This window comes from Hypanus sabinus, chromosome 22 (assembly GCF_030144855.1).
Source record: "Hypanus sabinus isolate sHypSab1 chromosome 22, sHypSab1.hap1, whole genome shotgun sequence".
NCBI classification, from domain to species: Eukaryota; Metazoa; Chordata; class Chondrichthyes; order Myliobatiformes; family Dasyatidae; genus Hypanus; species Hypanus sabinus.
The window spans coordinates 29,479,687-29,502,087 of NC_082727.1; the positions used below are offsets into that span (position 1 = coordinate 29,479,687).

Sequence of the window (22,401 nt, forward strand, 5' to 3'; positions counted from 1 at the left end):
ACAGGCCTTTCAGCCGATCCAGTCTATACTGAAGTTTTTTTTTGCCTTGTCCCATCAACCCACACCAGAATCATAGCTCTCCATAACATTCCCTTCCATGGATTTAGAAGGCAAATCATGCAAATAAGGAGAAAAATAATACTGAGAAACCGAATTGTAGAGTAATTGAAAGTGAGTCTGCGTTTCTGGAATTAGTTAAGAGTTCTGGGTGAAGTTATCCAGGCTGGTTCAGGATCCTGATGGTCGTAGAATAATAACTGTTCCAGAACCTGTTGATGTGGACTGATGGTTTCTGTACTTCCTGCCCAAAGGTAGTAGTAAGAAGAGATCATGACCTGGATGGTGGGGGTCCTTGATGATAGATGCTGCTTTCTTGTGTTTGTGCACCATGTGAATGTACCCAGTGATGGAGAGGGGTTTTCCGATGATGGACTGGGCTATGTCCACCATTTTGTGTAGACTTTTCCATTCCTGCACATTGGTGTTTCCATATATAGCCATTCATACAAAGGATAAAGGCATTTGGGAACTCACTCTACCAAAAAGCTCATTAGTCTGGGGTTAGGGGACGATTCAATTAAAATGTCAAAATTAGGATTAAAAGATTTTATATTAGTTAAGGATATCAAAGCTCAAGGAAAAAACAATTTGGATAGAAGTGGAGATGCAGATTGACCAGGATGTGAATGAATGAACGAGTTCAAAGAGCTCAATAGCTGCCTTCGATTCCTATGATCTGATCAAAGGTTATATGAGGAATCTTTCCAAATATTAATCAGCTGTTGCATTCTCTTTGAGGGCGAGAGAGGGAATCAAAGGGGAAAGGAAGAGACAGGAAGACATGACTGGCATTATGTTGTGAAATATATTTCACGACATATGCCAGTGATTTTAAATCTAATTATGATTCTAATCGGTAAGTGAGTGAAGATGGAGGAAAACTGAGGGAAGGATGGATGGGGAGAGGAATAGGGAGATTGAAGGAGGAGGAGCTCAGAAATGGAATCATTTTGGGTTTTGTCTTATGGGGATTGCTGAGAGAGGGTGTGCATGTGGCCCTGAACGTTTCTGAGTCATAGAGCCATTCAGTATGGATCTGGCCCTTCAGCGCATTGGGTCCATTCTGAACCTCAACCCTCAATTACATTCTCTCTACATTTCCATCAATTTAGAGCAATCATTTCACCCACCCACACACAATTCCTTGGGATGTACCTAGGGTATTCTTTTGCTAAGTTTGAGTGGCAGAACTCGATATTCGTTTGGGGCCTCCTTTCTGTTAAACCAAGACCGCACTCTGTCATCACCATGTGATAGCCCAGTGTGCAGCAGCCACCCACATTAAAAGAATTCACACACAGAACTGTTCCATCCCTGCAAACCAAAGTGGAAGGAAGTTATCCTCGATCCTGTGAGACCGTCTGGGAAGGAAGGGATAACAATGAGAATGTTTCAAAAATGCATACAGTGTTTTGTTCCGTTGCCGTTTATTGACTTTATGAGAGGCATTAAAGTGTAACAGGGGTTTCAAATCATTTGCATGAATGGATAGAATTTATTTCTTTAGTTTCTTTACCCTTTGAATGAGAAATATGGGGGTGGGGGGGGGGGGTTGGAGAGCAGAGGAGCACAAATCTGACTCAGATTAAAACTTCATTCCCCTGTTTGTAAAAATTGTAACAAATCATTAGAGACAGTATTACAAAAATGCTAATGTTAGGTTTTCTGAATATTTGTGGCAATAAATTCAGTAAACAGTTCAAAATGTTGATATTTGAGACATATGGTTTTGATCTTCCAAGAGGTATGTGACGTATGCTCCTGGGATATTTTGCTCTTCACTCCATTTCTGTTTGACACATTCCCATTCATAATAACTTTCTCTGTTTCTTCCATTGAGCCTTGATTTTACCTTTCATCCTGTGACTCCTTGGCCTTTTCGCGCCAATGTGCAATACCATTCCAATATTTTCTGGAAATTAAGGATCAACTTTATTTACCATAAACATTCGGAATATTCTGTGGTGTGTTGCTGCAACATGCAACTAAAAAAATCCTATAATTATAAAGAAGTATATAAAAATAAGTAAGAGGAAATCTCAAGAATTTTAGAGAGCTTGCTTGTTCCTTGTTTGTAAGTCACTTGTTTGGCATAGCATCTGTTTCTTAAATCTGTTTGGGCTTAAATATTTCTGCAAGTCTCACACTAATTTTAAAGTGATTAATATTTTTAAAACTCATTGTGCATTTTCTCGAAATCTGTTCTTTTTAAATCTGTTCTTTTTTTTTGCATCTTTTCATGCAATTTCATTCTGACAGATTTTGGTAATAATTAATGATTAAATGCCAGAATAGCCTCACAATTCATAGGCAATAATCCCATCTCACCTGAAAAAGAAGCTACAGGCTTTAATTTTATGTTTCTTCATCTTTGTCTTTGCTAAAACATGACAGTCTAGCTTTTTAACAATGCTCCTGACCTGTAAAAATATGTCTTTGCACTTCCTCTCTCACATAAAGGGAGAGTGAAATAATTAGTTAATTGCTTTCTTTACCTACTGACCCTAACCCCAGTGGCCCAGACTGTACTGTGTCAGCCAAAGCCATTGACATCATTCAACACACAAGCTAATTAAAATGAATTGAAATAGCTTTAAATAAATTCAATAGCTGAAACCAAAACTCATTTCAGTTTTACTACATTAGTGTCACTGATGTTAATGCATTTGTTAAACGAATTTGGTGCAGATTTTGGCAGTGAACTCCTAGGTACCAATGAATGGTTGATTCCACGATTATAACAGAAGACTGTACAGACCTACATGATCAGTACTGCTGCTTTTAGTCTGGCGAGGATGTTAACCCTTGAAGCACTAATCCGATATATCCTGTTAACACTATTTGGTATCTCTTAGATAGAGTAAGGCTTAAGTCTCAGCTGTTTATTCCCTATTGCCGTTTGATATGCTGTCGCTTCTGCATCATGGTTAATAATTTTTAAAAACTGCAATTGTATGTAACTTCCAGGGGTCCTGTTGATTCTGAAAGGCAGAGTGATCACTTTTGCACCTTTTTGTCTTTATATCATTTGGCTTATAATTTAATGATCATTTATGTTTATCACGTTTGATTTTATTTAAATGTTTGGAGACTTTTTTGCATTCGAGTAAGTTTGATGGTTGCCATTGAGTAGCAGACTTGGAATGTTATGTGCACTAAGAGAATTTCTCTAGCTATGCAAGATAGGGATATGAAGACCATTTTTAACAACCCCCACCCCATTGTTACCTTGACTGAACGTGTCTTTTTTGCACTAGACTGCAGTTGTTTTTGCATTATTATGTAGGTTTTGCCTTCATAAAAGTGAAATTTGAATATCATCCCAGCAAGGAGTTGCATTCAAAATAACTTATTCTTGCTCTGCCTCTTGACACTGGGGTTGATCTATCAGTTGTCACATTGAGTAGCTCTCTCACTTTCGAGTGTGGCCTCAATAAGAAAACTTAAGCTTGGCAGTATAATTATGAAGAGATGCTGCGCTGCTGAGTTGAGGAAATTGTCCATTAGGTGACAATTAGGTGAAAATCTCAGGCAATGAACTGCAGACCAAGAGGATCTCTTCTGCTGTTCTAGCCAACACTGCTCCCTCCAACAATGGCAAGAGAAGCAAGCTAGCATCAGGTTGCACTGTGTACACATTGCAAATTAGTAGCTGTCAATTTCTGCAATACAATAGTGACCAAATCAGATAGAACAGGACATATAGACAGGCCCTCAGGCCCATGATGATCTGTTGACTTTAAACCTGCTCTAACATCAATCTCCCCTTTCTTCTCTTATGTAGCCCTCTATTTTTCTATCATCCATGTGACAATCTGAGAGTTTCTTAGATGCCCCTATTCTATCTAAATTGATTATCTATGTAGTTTTCGGAGTTACTGTGGTCCTAAACAATTCCACAGAAGTGCGGCCTTTTTGATTCTCTTTTGGGTTGTGATTAGAAAGAATTTCTCTGCTGTACTTTGTAGACTGTGAATGCTACAGGCAGAAAACAAAATTAGAGTTGAGATGTGCATGTACGCACCTGAGCATTCCTAAAGCAGAATCAGCTGCCAACACATGGTAACTTCAATTCAAACAGAGCAAGCCCCTTCCAAAAGCTTCACATTGTGTTCGTTAGCTTAACTTAGTTTTTCAACAAAAGAAAGTCCACTCTTTGCTAATGACCATATACTGAAAAGAATGTTTACATATTTTTGTGATCATCCTTAGGTGAACGGTCAAAGATTTAAAAAGTTTTGACAACATTCCTGATTGAATCTATGCTCTAGTTTGCCGCTACTGATGCTGACAAACTGCACTAATTTTTTTAATCATCCCAGGTTGTGGAGGGTTTTGAGTTAATCTTATTACCCAATAAATTGTGTAAGTTACTATTAATGAGCAGCAGTTGTACTGGGACCAGTGGCAATATTTTGACCTTTGTCTTTAAGCATCTCTCAACCCCTCTCTTCAGTTAAGATACTTCTGAAAAGATATCTCTGTGATCGAGCTGGCCCGGTGTCCCTTTTGGTAGTTTGTTAATGATCTCAGTGAAGCCGAACATGGATGTAAGCTGTTGGAGCATAAGCTAAGGAGTAGCTTCAGCTGCCTTTTGCAACTGGTTTGGAGTACTTGAACCTAGCAGTCAGGTTTTCCACTTCAATTTCAGTCCCTCTTTAATAATTGCAATCTTTTATTTGAGTTCTTCAGAACATTGACTTTTGCCTTTGATCTGTTTTAAATTACCACTCTGTAAAACACAGTTTCTTTTTTGTTGCTCCCGTTTGGATTTCTTTTGGGTGCTGTCAATGGGTTTCCTGTCACGACCCCCACCCCCCCCCGCCCCCTGGAAGCTGCATGCATTAATGAGTTTTTTTTCCCTCCCGCTCTTTCCCCCCTACCTTACCCCCTTCACTGGTAACTTGTAAACACAACAGCCTCCGCTCCTTCAGTTCGGATAGGTCATACTCGCTGAACAGGAGTCCGTACGCCAGGGACAGCATCATGATTGAAGAGCTGACCAAAGAGCCGGTAAGTGGAGATTTGTTACCTGTGCGGTTTTGTCTTATTGCCTGCTTTAGGCATCATTGTTAAATGATGCTTTTTTTTTGGGTCTAGTTGTACCTCTTTGGTTGCCAGAATAGTAGAACAACCTAAAGAAAAGGATTTTTTTTTGCTCTGTTGTTCGCTATTTATTTGCATTGACTTAAACTTGGGATGCCACAGTGGTGTAGCAGTTAGTATGACGCTATTACAGCTTGGTGGGGGTGGGGTCGAAGTTAATTTCCATTGCTGTCTGTAAGAAGTTTGTACATACTTTCTGTGAGTGCATGGGTTTCCTCCAGGTGTCCTGGTTTCCTCCCATGTTCCAAAAACGTATCAGTTAGTAGTTTAATTAGTCATTGTAAATTGTCCCGTAATTAGGCTAGGGTTGAATGGGTGGGTTTTTGGACAGTGGGACATTTTGGGCCAGAAGGGCCAGTTTTGTAGTGTATTTCTAAATAAAAAATAAATTTAAAAATACTGATGCTGCTTTTCTGCTTTCTATCAGGCCCCTTATTTAACAATCATCTCCTATTGTAAATTTTCATGGGCTGGTTCTTTGCTTTTAATGTATGAGTGCACATGTGATGAGTTTTTCTGGAACTTGTCAGATACTGAATACTTTAAACAGCCTTTCACAGTATTAAACATCAGAAAGAAAACAGTAATCAATTTGAAGATTTGTAGTACACCCTCATGTACCCTTTGATGTATGTTTAGGTAACTCCAAGAACATCTACAGGCATATGGAAAGCATTTGTTCCTTTAACATTCAACAAGAACACCTTTCTTTTCTCTCTCTCTCTTTAAGACCATAAGGTATAGGAGCAGAAGTAGGCCATTCGGCCCATTGAGTCTGCTCTGCCGTTGAATCATGGGCTGATCCAACTCTTTCAGTAATCCCCACTCCCCTACGTTCTCCCTCTGACTAAAGTATTTTTTGGGCATCTCTATTCTAAATGGACATACTTCGATCCTGAAATCGTGCCCTCTTGTGCCCTCTGAAATCGACTCCCCTTGCATTGTTGCTATGAATCTAAGAATGATGGAAGTTCATTGTTCATCAAAGACCTTTTCCTTGCTGTGATGTGACATAAGGAATTTAGGCTAAGATAATTCCCAGCTTCTGTTGACAATTTGGGAGCAAGATGCTAAAGTACCATTTACACGAATGCACCAAGGAGGTGAAATTTCCTCTCCTGTCCTCCTCTCTCCCAGCCTCTTTCCCATTCATTTTCTTCTTGGTGGATATACCTTATTTCTTCTCTGCATGTGTACTGTAGCACTCACTTTTAAAAACCCTTAACTAAGCCAAATAATGAACCATAACATTCATTGGCCATCATAAACTTAGCTGAACAGACTTAAAATATAATGAAGACATTAAGTAGTGACATTTAGACAGAAATCTCAACTGCAAGGTGCGCATTGTCACTTTAAACAGCCTCAGCACTTCCAGTGCTTGTTTATTGTTGCTTTACATTGATGCGAATTCCTAACTGCCCACCACTGACAGTGTCTCTGTGCTGGACAACGATATTCCTTCTTGGATTTTAGTACTTATTGCTAGTTAGCCCGAAGTGACAAAGGGTTGATAACTGAGTGGAGCTGAACTTGGGGTGGCGGTTGCACTAAGAAAATCGTAGCAGATCCTCGTTCTCCGAGAACCCAATTGGTGACAGGCCAAATACTCATTTTTTTAAAGAAATTCTGATTTGCAACTTTTTATGTTAAAAGTTGAACTTCTAACTTTTGAGGTGTTGGATCTATACCATAACAACCATGTAAGTTGTATTATTAATCGTGTGTTTTCTTTGAGAAGTAACTTTGTTAAAATACAGGTTGAGACCAACTTATCAGAATATTCGATACTTGACAAAAATATTAAGTTCCAAGTTAGAACTGACTGGCATAGCTGAAAGTAATCAGCATTTTATCAGCTGGTTTATGAACCTACTTGCTCTTCTCTCTTTCATCCCCGTTGTGAATCACAATAGGCTAAGCTTGGAAAACAAGCCTGAAGCCATATTTTTCACACTATTACAAGTAGATCTGTCTGCACTTGAAAATACAAATTCCAAATACACAGTACCCAAAATTTCTAATCATGTTGGGTGGTTTTAATCTAGAATGTAAGGGGTTTTTTTGGGTTAATATTTGACCTTGTGATTAGTTTTGTTTGAAGGACTGGAAGGAGAAGCAGATTTTATTTTCAGTTTCCTGTGTATCACTGCACTGGTCTGCATGTCTTCCTGATAAGTTATGGGAATTGAAAGGAAACAAAAGATGACTTGTACAATTTCAACAGTCATTAATGATTTTATATCTGAGAGATAACTGGCTACTTACACTGATTCATTGACGTGTAGCATCCTGTGGTGTTTGTGTAGTTGATTGTGGGAAGCTTTTACCACCTTATTGTATAGTAATGCAATCAATCAATAGCAATGGATTTGTCACACTGTCGATGGAAGCAAGTTTCATGGCCTCACCAGGTTGAAGGAGAACAGTCCAAAACAACTGAAATGTAAAGTTAGTGGGCAGTTCAGTTTTAAAGAAATAGTACTTTGGGTAAACCATGCCCCACTTGTTATTAAAATTGCTCATGTGTTTATATAAATTACTGCACAAAGAAAAACTGTATAAATCTCATCACTCCAATCTCAGGCAAACTTACAAACTCAAAAAAGGGACTGGCTACGATGAAGGCTTATACTTCCATTAATTTAAAAAAACCTTGGCATCACTTTGATCTGCCAGCACAGCCTTCATACCTGCTAGCTCCCAGGCTCCTGAAAGTATCTTCTGAGGTTAAAGGGCATCTTTGATTTTCCTCCTGGTTTATCAGGGTTTCCATCCAGAGCTTGCGCATTCCATGGGTGGGCCAATAGTGAGCAACTCTCTGAAGGTAAGCAATTATCTTCTGCCAGCTTGCTAATTAAAGCCAGGAGATTAAAGTTACCATTACTTATTCCTACAAATGCATTTCTAAAACATGCCAGTCTTAATGTTCAACTTAGTTTTAAATCTCTTAGCTTCCAGATGCTTGTATTTATGTGACAAAAGGTAGCCACTAAGCATGTTGGGGGTCAACCCCATTGTTCTGCCTTATCCCTGAACCATTGCTTCCAGCTTTACTCTTCCGATTATTTATTGACATCTCTTTTAATAACTATTTTTAATTTTCTCATGCCATGTTTTCTAATGGAGCAACAAGCAATGCTTCTTTGTTTTCATTTGAAAGTTCTAAACCCTTCTATGTTTCTTTGCTAATGAGCTTAAATTTGTTTTTAACACACTGATGAGTGAAAGCTTGTTTCTATACGTTCTCAAAAATGGGACAATCTATCAGGTTGTTCTGAAACACCTAGCCTACGTCCAGTAACCTACTTCCTATCCTGATGAAAATGTGCAACGTAAGCATTTACCGAATGCATGGTTTTATTAGTGGTGGCAATTGGCCATGACTTTACTGGGAAATTTGTGGCATGCTTTGCCTGTCAGTTTTATGATTGCTATACGTTTTCTTCCTATCTGTTTTCATATCATTTTTCTCAACAAATTTATTCTTAATTAGGTGGAAAGCTTCACAATTGACAGCCAGTGAATATGAAGGAACAGAATTGTGTTTTCAGGTTGGGATGGTGTGTGAGTGATGATGTTCCCATACACCTGCTGCCCATGTCCTGCATTGTGGTAGAGGCTGCACATTTCGAAGGTGCACTCGAACGATGTTCTGTGAATAACTGCAGTGCACTTTGTCAGTGAGACCATAGATAGAGGAGCAGAATTAGGCCCTTCAGCTGATCGAGTCTGCTCCGCCATTCAATCATGGCTGATTTATTATCCCTCTCAACCCCATTTTCCCTGTAACCATTGACACTCTTACCCATCAGACTACATTTTGTAGATACACAGAGACCTGACTTGCATTTTAAATATACCCAATAACTTTGGTGGTTCTGCAACTGTGGCACATTCAAACGAGGAAGCAAAAGGGCAAAGGATATGGTAATAGTTAAGTGGGCTATTTTATCCTGGGTAATATTCACTTGTTTGGAAGCCAAATCTGGAGTTTTCCGGAAATGTTGTCCAAATCAAGTGGATGCCTTGAGAATCCTGGGATGATATATATTGGAGACAGGAGTCTTAAATCTTGAAATTTTACCACAAGTTATTTTTGGTCTAAAAACAAGAATTACTGAGCAACACACACAAAAAGCTGGAGGTGCTCCATAAGTCAGGCTGCATCTATTGAGGGGAAACAGTTGACATTGTGGACCAAGACCCTTCATTCAGCAAAAAAGAAGTTGGCATTCAGGAAAGAATCACGGAGGGAAGGTTCAGTTGTATCTCTGAAAATGTGCTGTACTGTCAGGTGTGCCCATTTCGGGATAAACTTCAAAATTAGGCCTCCACTGCTCCCATATCTGGTTGTATTGGATCAATTAGACTATTTTGAAGAAAATGAACGTTTTCTGTGGTATCCTTGTCCTATACATGTTACTGAAAGAGATTAGCTGGGTACTAATTGGTATTTATGGGATAGCACTCTGTGCAAACATCCTGTTTTGTTTCCTCTATTACCAAACTGATTGTACTTCAATAGTACATCATTAGCTGTTTAAGTGATTCTGGGTTTCCTGAAAAAGGACATTAAAAGAACTAATAGTCTTTTATACAAACCTTAACAATCCTCCCAAAGTGTTATCTCCTTAAACATTTTCATGCCATATTTAACTGTACTTTAATTCTGGTATTTAACTTGACATTTACTTTGTTTGGAAAGTGTCAGTGAAAAACTTTCAATTATTTCTCTGCCTTTAAGAAAGCCATTACCAGTTTTTAGTGAATTAATACCCCTTTACATCCTTGTATTTATTCTTGGCATGTTTAAGCAATGTTTGTTGTTCCTAGCACTGGCTATGTTTTCATTGGTGTGTCCATGTTGTTTTCTTGTCCTTTAAAAAGAAATCTATCTTGTTCTTTTCCTGATTCCTTTTTGCTAGAAGGTTAGAGTCCCAAACTGTTTTACTGCCCTCAACCTGTTTTGCGTTTAGATTACCTTTGTGTTTTATTTCAAGATTTCTCTTTATTCCTCTGTTTCTATGTACTGTTCTTACATGCACATCCCATAAATTCCACCTCTTCCTGAAAAACTGTTGGATTTCAATGCAGCATTTGAGGTGTCCATTTATTGTTCATTCTTCTGCCTTCTCTAAGAATCATAGCCTTGTAGACCTTAAGTTCTCAGTGACGCCTTAGTGACCAGTGGATGATATCTCCTTGTACGTTACTATATTGCTTCCTTGGAAACAGGTCCAGCGTAATACTAGTAAATTTTCATTCATCGGCAGATGGTTCTCAGTATGCTCTCCAGCTTTGGTGAGGAATATTGACAACTTGCCTCTTATCTCTTCCAAAGAATCTCTGATTATTTGCTGCCTGGTATTTTACCATTACAAGTAGTATAGCAATAACACCCTTTAATCCTCTCTGGAAGCGGTGATTTGCCATACCCAGCATCCAGCTCCTGTGATTAGCCACCCTTCAACAGTAATGCTATTATCTTGCTTTCCTGATCCTTCTTAAAGTGCCTGAAACTCCAGTTTGGGTGCTTCTTGCACAAACATAGATCTGTTTGTGGATTTTACGATTGCAAGTATATTTAGCTGGGCCTTTTTTTAAGTACAAGCTGTTAAATGCTGTGTAGTTTGGGCTTCATATCACAGTTCTGGTTTAAACGTATCTCCTTGTATGCGGTGTTGTAGGATTTAACCCCCAGTACTTACAGGATATTTTGTACCTCTGAAGTTGGTTGCATTTAATTTTGTGGAGTAAGGATTTCAAGTGATGTGGAGCGAGGTAAGGAATGGAATTGAATTTCAGCCATACCATATTTTCATTGAATCGTACAGCAACTTGAGAGAGTGGGTAGCTTAGTCTTGTTTCTGTGATCCCAAAATGTGGATGGAGGAAATCACAGGAGTTTCTTTTGGCTCTGGGTCCTATACACAAAAACACATGTACTGGTTGTAACTCAGTATTTATTTCCGTTGTCAATATTTTTCTGGTAGCACATTGCGGTTTCTCGAGAGTATGACAGCGACTCTTTGAAAAGATTCAGCTGGACCGCGGATACACTGGACAACGTCAACCTCATTTCCAGCCCTATCCATTCAGGGTGAGTTACAGTTTGCATTTTCCAAAATGGTGCGTGAGATGTCTCCTGTAGCAAATATCCATGCTTAATTTACAGTCGTGCTAAAACCTTAGAAGTGGTAAAAACAAGAGGTTCTGGAAATTTCCAGCAGATGCTGGAAATCTAGAGCAACACACACAAAATGCTGGAGGAACTCAGCAGGTGAGTCAGCATCTGTGGAGGGGAATAAACTGGCAGGATTTCGGGCTGAGACCCTTCATTGGGACTTGAAAGGAAGGGGGCAGAAATCAGAATAAAATGTGGAGCGAGGGGAAAGCTTACAAGCTGTCAGCAGATAGGTTAGGTGAGGGAGAGCGTGCACAGGGAATGGGTTGAAGTGAAAAGCTGTTAGGTGGAAAATGTAAATGGCTGAAAAAGAAGAAATCTGATTTGAGATGAGAGAGGCTCATGGGAGAAAGGGGAGGAGGAAGGGTACCAGAGGGAGGTATTTGGCAGGTGTGGAGAAGAGAAGATGTGATTTCCTTCTCTCCACCTTCTTGTTGTGACTTCTTCCCCCTTCCTTTCTAGACCTGACAAAGGATCTCGGCCTTCACTAACATTGACTGTTTATTCCACTCCATACGGGACTCCTGACCTGACTTGCGAGTTCCTTAAGCAATTTGTGTGTAAAGCTTTAGAAATATTTAATTGGCTCAAGTAAGACCTTTATAAGTCTTGGTCTTGTTCTTTCTTTCAGTGTATTACAGAAACTGAATCCACCCCACGGTAGTGTGAAACTGAATCAATTCACAAGTGCATCACCAACACAATATTGACACATAGCAAAATGCAAAGATATTCCAAAATTACCAAAAGCTTGATCATATACATGGGCCTTAAAGATAATTTATGCAAGGAAGAGAAGGGATGAGTTTCAGTTAAATCTTAAACTAGCAAAAGTTTGGATGAGAACTTACCAGATGAACAGATCCATGTGTTACCAAGCTGGTGATCTCCTCAGATGAGGTCTCCAGCACAATTGGATGCTTGAAAAGGCAGGAAGCAAATGAGAATGGACAGTTTTTAAGAAGCATTGTTGTTTACTGTAGAAGACTGGACATTGGGATCAGAATTAGGTTTAATATCATTGGCATGTGCCATTAAATTTGTTGTTTCATGGCAGCTATACATCAGAATCAGATTTGATATCACTGGCGTATGTCGTGAAATTTGTTAACTTTATGGCAGCAGTACAATGAAATACATGATAAATAAATATAGAGAAAAAACTGAGTTACATTAAATATATAAAATAGTTAATTTAAAATAAGTAGTCCAAAATAACAGAATTAAAAAAGTAGTGAGGTAGTGTTCATGTGTTCAATATCCATTTAGAAATTGGATGGCAGAGGGGAAGAGGTTGTTCCTGAATCACTCTGTGTGTGTGCGCCTTCAGGCTTCTGTGCCTCCTTTTTGACAGTAAAAGTGTGAAGAGGGATGCCCTGGGTGGTGGGGGTCCTTAATGATGGACACCACCTTCCGAAGGCACCGCTCCCCAAAGGTGTCTCGGATAATATGGAGGCTGGTACTCATGACACAGCTGAATAATTTTACAAGTTTCTGCAATTTAACTTCAATCCTGTGCAGTAGCCCCTTCCCCCCCCCCATACCAGACGGTGATTCAGCCAGTCAGAATGCTCTTCATAGTACACTTGTAAAAGTTTTCGAGTGTTTTATTTGACAAACCAAATCTCCTCATACTCCTAATGAAATTTAGCCACTGTCTTGCCTTCACTATAGCTGCATCAATATGTTATGTCTACATTAGGTCTTCAGAGATGTAGATACCCAGGAGCTTGAAATTGCTCACTCTCTTCACTTCTGATCCCTCTATGAAGATCGGTTTGTGTTCCCTCAACTTACTCTTCCTGAAGTCCACAATCAGCTCTTTGGTACATTGTACATTGCAATACATAATAATAATAATACCAATAAACGAAACCAAGTCCAACGGGGGAAAAAAATAAGTAGTGAAAAAAGAGAGGTGGAAATCGTGAGGTAGTGTTCATGGGTTCATTGTCCATTTGGAAATCTGATGGCAGAGGGGAAGAAGCTGTTCCTGAAATATTGAGTGTTTGTCTTCAGGCTCCTGTAGTTCCGCCTTGATAAGCCTTCAAATTCTAGAATTGTGGTTTGGTTTTCTTCAGTGCATTGTGAGATAGAGCATCATCGTTGCTAAAGTAAGGAATAAAAATATTTTAAAATGAAGAGGATAAAGAATGAACAATCAAAAGCCTTGCAAAAATGATGCCTTACTCTCCTACTGTTGAGGAGAGAAAAAATTGTCTAAATTGCATTCCATATCAAAATAACATTCGAATATTTTTCAAACAGTATTGTGAATTATTTTCAGGCTTCATTTAGAAAAATACTCCAATCTAAAATCTAGAAATTGCCTGGCCCCTTTGAGCACTTTGACAGAGTTTGGCATCGAAAACAATTCAGCTGCTATTTCACAGACTGCATACCAACAGGGATTTCTTCAAATGTTTGTTAAACTTCATATGTATGTGATCCAGAGAAAAACCGAAGATTAGTTTCACCTACTCCCAGATGGACATGCCCTCATGCAGGAAACTGAGGAGGTGATAGATAGGAGCTACAGGAAGGTAGTAACTCAGATGTTGCAGGAGGCAGGTGCCTGGGTGACTGTCGGTAGAGGGAAAGGAAATGGGTAGTCGGCAGAGTAGCCCTGTGCTGTTTCCTTAAGAATAACTATACTACTTTGGATACTGTTGAGGAGGGAATGACCTAACTCGGGGAGCCACATTGGCTGGTCTCTGGCACTGTATCTGGAGCTGTGGCTCAGAAGGGAAGGGGGGAAGAAAAGAACTGCGGTAGTGATATAGGGTTTCATAGTTAGAGGAGTAGACACAAAATTCTGTGGATGTGAAAGAGACAACTGGATGGTACAGTATGTTGCCTCCTAAGTACCAGGGCCAGGGGCAACTCAGAGTGGGTCCAACAGACAGACAGACAGACATACTTTATTGATCCCGAGGGAAACTGGGTTTCGTTACAGTCGCACCAACCAAGAATAGTGTAGAAATATAGCAGTATAAAACTTTAAATAATTAAATAATAATAAGTAAATTATGCCAAGTGGAAATAAGTCCAGGACCAGCCTATTGGCACAGGGTATGTGACACTCCGAGGGAGGAGTTGTAAAGTTTGATGGCCACAGGCAGGAATGACTTCCTATGATGTTCAGTGTTGCATCTTGGTGGAATGAGTCTCTAGCTGAAAGTACTCCTGTGCCTAACCAGTACATTATGGAGTGGATGGGAAGACATTGGCCAAGATGGCATGTAACTTGGACAGCATCCTCTTTTCAGACACCACCGTCAGAGAGTCCAGTTCCACCCCAACAACATCACTAGCTTTACGAATGAGTTTGTTGACTCTGTTGGTGTCTGCTACCCTCAGCCTGCTGCCCCAGCACACAACAGCAAACATGATAGCACTGGCCACCACAGACTCGTAGAACATCCTCAGCATCATCCGGCAGATGTTAAAGGACCTCAGTCTCCTTGGGAAATAGAGACGGCTCTGACCTTTCTTGTAGACAGCCTCAGTGTTCTTTGACCAGTCCAGTTTATTGTCAATTCATATCCCCAGGTATCTGTAATCCTCCACCATGTCCACATTGACCCCTTGGATGGAAACAGGGGTCACCAGTGCCTTAGCCCTCATCAGGTCCACCACCAGCTCCTTAGCCAGAAGTCTTGGTACATACTGGCACCAATGACATAGGTGGGAAAAAGGAGGAGGTCCTGTAGAGAGAATTTAGGGAGTTAGGTAGAAAGCTGAAAAGCAGAACCTCTGGGATAGTAAACTTTGGATTGCTTCCTGTGCCACATGTCTGTGAGGCGAAGAATAGTATGATTTGGCAGATCAATGTGTGGCTGAGGAACAGGTGCAGGGGGCAGGGCTTCAGATTTCTGGATCATTGGGATCCCTTCCAGGGGAGGTATGACCTGTATGAAAGGGACAGGTTACACTTGAATCCAAAGGGGACAAACATCCTTGCAGGCAGGTTTGCTGGAGCTGTTGAGGTAGGTTTACACTAATTTGGCAAGGGGAAAGGGACCCAGCGTGATAGGGCTGAGGATAGGACAGTTGATATACAGCTAGACACAGTGTGTAGTGAAACTGTCGGGAGCAAATTGCAGTCAGTGGGATGAGTTGTAATGTAACATGGGAACAAAATCAAAAGGGGCGATGAATACAGGACTGAAGGTGTTATATTTGAACGCGTACAGTATACGGAATAAGGCAGGTGATTTTAGAGATTGGTAGGTATGATGTGGTGGGGATCACCGAGTTGTGACTGAAAGGAGAAGGTACATCATATTGAAAGTACAAGCAGGTAGGCAGAGGGGGTAGTGTGGCTCTGGTTAAAAAAATTAAAGCAAATCTGTTGGAATTTTTTGAAGAAATAAGAAGCAGGATAGACAAAGGAGAATTGGTAGATGTTACATACTTGGATTTTCAGAAGGCCTTTGACAACGTGCTGCACATGAGGCTGCTAAACAAAGTAAGATTCCAGGACATTACAGGAAAGATACTAGCATGGATAGAGCACTAGCTGATTGGCAAGAGGCAAACAGTGGGAATAAAGAGATCCTTTTTGGATTGGTTGCCAGTGACAAGTTGTGTTCCACAGAGATCTGTGTTGGGACCACTATTTGTGTCCTTGGATGGTGGGATAGGAGGAGGGAGAAGGGCAGGTGCTGCATCTCTTTGGAAAGTCATATGAGAAGAGGTTGGTGAGAGTTAGAATTAGCAGCCAGTGGAAGTGGGTTTAATTTCAATATTTAAGAGCATTTTGGATAAGTGTGTGGATGGGAGGGTTACGGAGGGATATGACTCTGGTGCAAGTTGATGGGACTAGGCAGAATAATAGCTTGGCATGGAATAGATGGGCCGAACAGCCCGTTTTTGTCTCTGACTCTATGAGAAGGAGAGTGGCTGCTGAAGAAGGAAAAGTGAGCCAGGGAATCGTGAAGTGAACGGTCACTGTGAAATGGTTGGAGAGGAAAAGGATTTGCAAATAAGGTGTCATTCCAGTGAAGGTGGCAGAAATTGTATTGGGTATTCCATTTGAAGGTAAGGTTGTGAGAGCAAAAAGGTGAGTGCAGATGTAATGGAAAGGGCACATAGTCTAGCAGCTACGGTGGAGGGGAAGCTGTAGCTGAAGATCAGCGAGGGTATCTTAGAATCACTTCTACCTGATAGCAGAATGACCTGACAGCCATTCTTTTCCTTCCTTAACAGCCAGTCCCTCTGCCCCACCACTCTGAAGTGCCCACCTGAACTAGTTCTTGCATTGAGTATTTCTCTCTCAACGATACTCACATTCCCCAAATCAGAGATGTAGAACACACATAGATCTGAGCTGACTGGCCCTTTCAAGAATATGCAGAATAGTCCTTGCTTCATTCTCCTTTAGGCTTAGTCTCTCAACTCCTCCTTCAGTCATTTGGTCGTCAAGCCTGTTGAAGCATTTAATAAAATCATGACTGATCTAATTGTAACCTCAGCTTTGCATTTCCCTTCCCCAGCAGTCACTCCCCGTCGCTTATCAAGCATCTTGTTACTCTGCCTTAAAGATGTATTCAACAACTCTTTATTTCCATCAATCTTTGAGGAAGAAAGTTCCAAAGACCCCTCAATCCTCCAAGAGAAAACAAATAGATTCTTTTTTGTCTTAAATAGATGATCTCCTATTTTTGAATGGCAGCTCTGAGTTCTAGAATTTCTCACAAGAGGAATCATCCTCTCCACTTCCATTTCGAAAAGACCCTCCAAGAGATCATGTTTTAATCTAATCCCTTCTCAGTGTTTTAAACTCCAGCCTAGCCTAGTCTGAGCAAACCTTCCTCTTAATACAACCCATCCATTCCTGGTGGAAGATGACTGAACTTGTTCTGAAATGCTTCCAAGGCATTGACGTCCCATCTGTTACTTAGTTTTCCATGCATTTCAGCATGCCCTTTTGATGACTTTTCTTTCTCTGTTCCGTGACTTTCCAATGTCCTCTATGTCTCTTTGGATTTCCATTGTTTCTTTCCCACCTTTTAGAAAGTACTCTTGTTTTGCTGTTTTATGTCTGAAGAGTGTGGCTCCATATTTGCTGAAGTCTAACGTCATTTCACCACAGTTTTGCCATTCACTTAAATCTCTTTGCAAGTGTATGATAATATCTATGGTAAATAAGAGGGTGGCTCTATAATACCATATTCATACCTGTGCAATTTGGTAAATAAGAATGCAAGGATTTTTATCAAATCAAGCAGATCACTTATAAGTATGTAAAGCCATCTTCTGCCCCAGTGTTAGTATTAAAGTTAGAACTTGCCCATGTTTCCTTGTGAATGTACCAGCTTCCAATGCTGAATTTGGTTGAAATCAGCTTCTACCCTCCCACCTGTCATCCACCCTTGTACTCAGGAGTACTCCACCCAGAACCCATTGATGTGATCATTCATACACTTCCCAGCGTTCAAACTGAGTTATCTGTGAATGATCACGTCAATGGGTTCTTTATACTTTTAAAATGCAAAAATTATTTTCACAGGTACCGGACTTTAGAGGCGAGTGGTCCTGGGTTTGAATCTGGCCAGCTCTTCGCATCCATCCATGTTGGATTGAGTGTTGAGTTAGCAACTCGGCCTCATAAAAAAAACCAGACAAAATCCTAAAGAAATAGTAAAGTTGCTGCCTGATGTACCACATGGCACGGAGTGGAACATAACATGTATCATTGTGTCACTACTGCTCCTTTGACGGATTTATTTGATGGGTTCTGTTTCAAGCTCTTTTACCATAGACTGCCAAGTGCTTCCTTTTACAAATGTTTATGTCTCTGTGGTTTGCAGATAGATCATTATAAATTCTAATGTGGTTTTCCGGTAAGTTTAGGAGATTTGCCAAAATGTCCTTGAACTCTGCAAAAATAACTCTGATTCCATGAATTCCACTGATTCTGCAAGAAACTGAATCCCAGGGTAGTATTTGGATAATAAATTTACTTTGAACTTTAAAATTCAAATTGAAGAAACTTGCTCATCTTTGGTGTCTTTTTGCTCTTCTCTAGATTCCTTGTCAGTTTCATGGTGGATGCCCGTGGTGGTTCAATGCGCGGCAGCCGCCACAATGGAATGCGTATCATCATCCCGCCCCGCAAATGCACCGCGCCCACACGCATCACTTGCCGTTTGGTGAAGAGGCACAAGCTGGCAAGCCCGCCACCTATGGTAGAAGGGGAAGGGCTGGCCAGTAGGCTGGTTGAAGTTGGGCCATCAGGTGCTCAGTTCTTGGGGTAAGTTGCTGTTCTGCTCCACCTCATCATTCCACAATGCTCACCTTCCCTTTTTCCTTTTTTTTTGTGTGGATTAACACTACTGGTCACAAATTCTTGAATGTGAGCCTTTAGATTGTGGGGGGGCAGACATTAAAATCTGATTGAAGACTTGTGTGCTGTTTCTGTGTAAATACCATGTACCAGGTATCTTCCCAAAACCAGTCACAGTGCAGAATAATTGTGAAAGGGTTATTGATGGCCAAATTGAAATCCATAATATTCCATTGGTGGGAAGTAAAATTGGACATCTTTGTTTGATCATCTGCAAATGCCCAATTTTAAGATTCCTGTTTAAACAACTGCCACTTGGCTCTAAATAATTTGCAATACTTGGTAACTTTTTTGCACATTCTGTTGGATTACGTTTTGGAAATGCTCCATTCAAATCTGGATACTGTTGGGAATGACAGTTTCTTCATTGTTTTTTTTTCACTTTTTGTTTCCCTTTACTGCTGCATGGATGTTTTTTTCAGTAAACTTCACCTTCCTACCAACCCTCCCCCTCTCAATGAGGGTGAGAGCTTGGTTAGCCGAATCCTGCAGCTGGGGCCTCGAGGAACAAAATTTATTGGGTAGGCCGTTTATTAAAAAGATACAAACTGTCACGGCAGATTTTTTTTGGTATTTATTTTAGTCATTCCCCATGTTTTTCTGGTTTTTGTTTGAAAAAACAACTTTCAGTTCTGTTGCTGAGAGAAAATCATACCGGCTTGATCTATATTTGAAGCTCTGTTGTTTTACGCTTGGCGCTAACAGGCATGTTTATGATTCACTGCAAGCATTCTGCCTCCATAACTGCTTTACTCTGTACTTCACCTGTTGGAATCTCTTTCAGCCACATCAAATGCATTCAGTAAAAAGTGACAGCTCTTCACATTCAATATTGGTATAGAGAAGGTATCAGCAGAATTAGGACAGCTTTCAGAAGGATGGGTTGTGATAATGAGAAGTCAACTGAAGTCAGAAAATCAGCAAAGTTAACTTTCTTACCAACCCTGCTTAAAATATCTCCTAAGTTTAACAAGCTTGAAGAACTGCTGAATGTTCATGGGCTATATTTATAAAATAATGATGAATCCTCCATAATTTATTTCAGGTTGTTTGCTTTACATATTCTTAAAAGTACCTAAATTGATATTTGAATATGCATATCCTGAAAATGTTACTCAGGGACTTCTGGTCAAAAATATTAATTTGGTGTTTAGTAATGAGCTACTCAAAAGCCTCATGGTGTTATTTCTGTTTGAAAAGGTCCAAGTGTAAAATGTTCCCCTAAAATACCAGCAGTATGGTACATTCTCTATATCCATATTTTCATTCTGGATGTCTTGCACTACACACGGGAATTGATCAATTTTTAATGGACAGTGTAAGTTTCGGTGCCGTATAAGGCTGTATTTCCATGGTGGGGAGACCAAAGAATGTTGAATTTCCGTAACACTCTTCAACGATCACACACACTTATCAGCACATTTGCAAAACGAAATATGGTTTTCTGTGTGTGTCCAGTGTTGAATATTATGAAGTAGAATGTTAGAAATGTTAGAACCCAGAAATATTTCTTAATTTCCAAATTTCTGTCCAAAAGGGGGGAAGTAAGGTCTGGGGTGTGTTACAGGGAATCTTGCATTTTGTTTTTTTGTCAATTGTTTAGGTACAAAAATAACAATGCTAAGATACCTTTCAATACATGGAAACCTTATTTAAAAGTTTTGAAAATAGCTACAAAGTTAATTCACACTCAATTCCTTTTTTTGGTTGCTATTAATAAAGAAATTAAATGTCTAAGTTGCATGGTCAATTAAATGTTTCACCCTCCAGCAACTTTCTCCGTACTTTGGCAATAGCTCTGTGGATTTGATCTTTGATTGTGTAATACAGCCTGTATAGACGACCGAAAAACAAACTGTCTTTTTGATGTTACTCTTGAGGGCTATGTAAATATATCCTAATGTGATTTTGTTTAATTTCTGTGTTTAAATTGTCCTCCTAACTTTTTGACTGTGGGTTGTGAAATCTTGCTGGTTGACTAAGTTTAGAAACTATCCTCCTAGAAGCATATAAAGCCATGAAATGTATAGAAGTGAAACCTTTTTTTATAAATTTCCAGCACAGGAATAAACCTAAATCAAGAATGAAAGAGGTTTATTTGTAGTTTGGCAGTACTGGTTGAGTACCCCTTATCCAATATTCCAAAATTTGAAAACCTCTGAAATCCAGCTTTTTTGCAACTCTCTGTGCATCACAGACAGTTCTAAGAAGTGACCCTACATATGTAATGAACAGAATTTAATGAAAAATAGAAAAACACTGCATAAGGCAAAATATGAAGATCTCGAATGTGTATATCTCGAAAGAGTGGACTCGCCAGCGTCAGAGTGAACACATGCAACTTTATAGTATGCTGATCATGAAGTAACCAAAGATCTATCACAACGAACTGAAAATTGATGTAATTGTGAATATTCAGCAGGCTGGTTGCAGAAGCTTATGAAGAGGCACAACATTAAAATTTTGAAGATTGGTGGAGATAAAGCATCTGCTGATCACCAAGCAGCAGAGAAATACGATGATGAATTTGCCAAGATTGTTGCTGATGAAAATGTAACATGCTGAGCAGCTACCTCAGTACATGTGTGTGATGAGCAAGTGTAAGACAAGATTGCTCAACCATAGCACATAAATTCAGAGTCAAGAATGATGGTGATGTCAAACAGCCACTGACTATTCATCTGGGCAGCCGAGGTAGTGATAGCTTATCTTTCTGATGGTTACTGTTCCGTGCAAAAAATAATTTAAGATATTATATAAAACTACCTTCAGGGTATATGTATAAGCTGTATATGTAATGTAAATGGATTTCATGTTTAGACGTGCATCCCATCCCCAAGGTGACTCATTATATAGATGCAAGTATTCCAAAATCTGAAAAATATTCAAAACACTTCAAACAAATTTCACATCACATGCCGGTGATAACAAACCTGATTCTGATTCTGACCCCAAGCATTTTGGGATAAGGGGTTCTCAACCTGTACTCAACCGAAAGGGATTAAAGTGACTGATTTTATTGTTTGGTGGGGGTGGTGTGGGGGATAGGATTGCAACAAGACGGTTAAAACGAGTTATAAATCACATTGTAAAGAATGAATTCAAATAGCTCTTGGAATACAGTTTTCTAAATTTACTAAAATCTTACCGTGAGCTGCTGAACAGTGATAAAGCTATCAGTCTTTCTTCTTTATAGCCCAGTGATTGTGGAGATACCACATTTTGGTTCAATGAGAGGCAAAGAACGGGAGCTTATTATACTCCGGAGTGAAAATGGGGAAGTCTGGAAGGAGCACCAGTATGACTGTAAAGAACAGGAGCTGAGTGATATATTAAATGGTATGGATGAAGGTGAGCATCCATTTTTGGCAGGTATTTTGGTTATTCCTCAATGAAATAGTCTCATTTTGATCGTTTGTTGATCTATTAGAAGTCAAACTTATAGTTTTCATATTTAATTCCTGGAAATCTTTATTTTATTGGTTTCTGTTTCAGAGCTCCAAATATAAAATTAGTACAGTTCTTTTGAATAGAAGTTTGAGCAAAATGGAAAATGTTTACTCCACTTATGTACAGTGATAAGGCACCATTAGTTAAAATGCTCCTTTTTGACCAAAACCTGTTGTGATCTGTGATATTATTCTCACTAGTTTATTTCTGGAAGTGGTTCTTCTGCTTTAGATTGGATTGGGTTCAT

At 39.6% G+C, this 22,401-nt stretch overlaps 1 protein-coding gene and 1 long non-coding RNA gene across 14 annotated transcripts in view; one reads left to right on the forward strand and one right to left on the reverse strand.

Annotated features, from left to right (window-relative positions):
* Positions 1-22,401, forward strand: part of ank3b (ankyrin 3b) — a 615,939-nt gene that overhangs the window by 500,401 nt on the left and 93,137 nt on the right. For 10 of the 13 annotated variants that reach the window (XM_059947390.1, XM_059947385.1, XM_059947393.1 and 7 more), the window contains 5 exons: positions 4,980-5,073; positions 7,934-7,993; positions 11,163-11,269; positions 18,387-18,611; positions 21,901-22,055. In XM_059947390.1, coding sequence (XP_059803373.1) covers positions 4,980-5,073; positions 7,934-7,993; positions 11,163-11,269; positions 18,387-18,611; positions 21,901-22,055 — 641 coding nt within the window. The remainder of the gene's footprint in view (positions 1-4,979; positions 5,074-7,933; positions 7,994-11,162; positions 11,270-18,386; positions 18,612-21,900; positions 22,056-22,401) is intronic. The other 3 variants (XM_059947388.1, XM_059947392.1, XM_059947395.1) reach the window with 1 other exon arrangement.
* On the reverse strand, positions 1,676-12,276 carry LOC132379476 (uncharacterized). Its single transcript, XR_009507435.1, has 4 exons — positions 12,205-12,276; positions 7,860-8,019; positions 7,435-7,605; positions 1,676-1,972 (listed from the first exon to the last, which is right to left on the reverse strand). It is a non-coding gene; the product is annotated as an uncharacterized LOC132379476 (long non-coding RNA).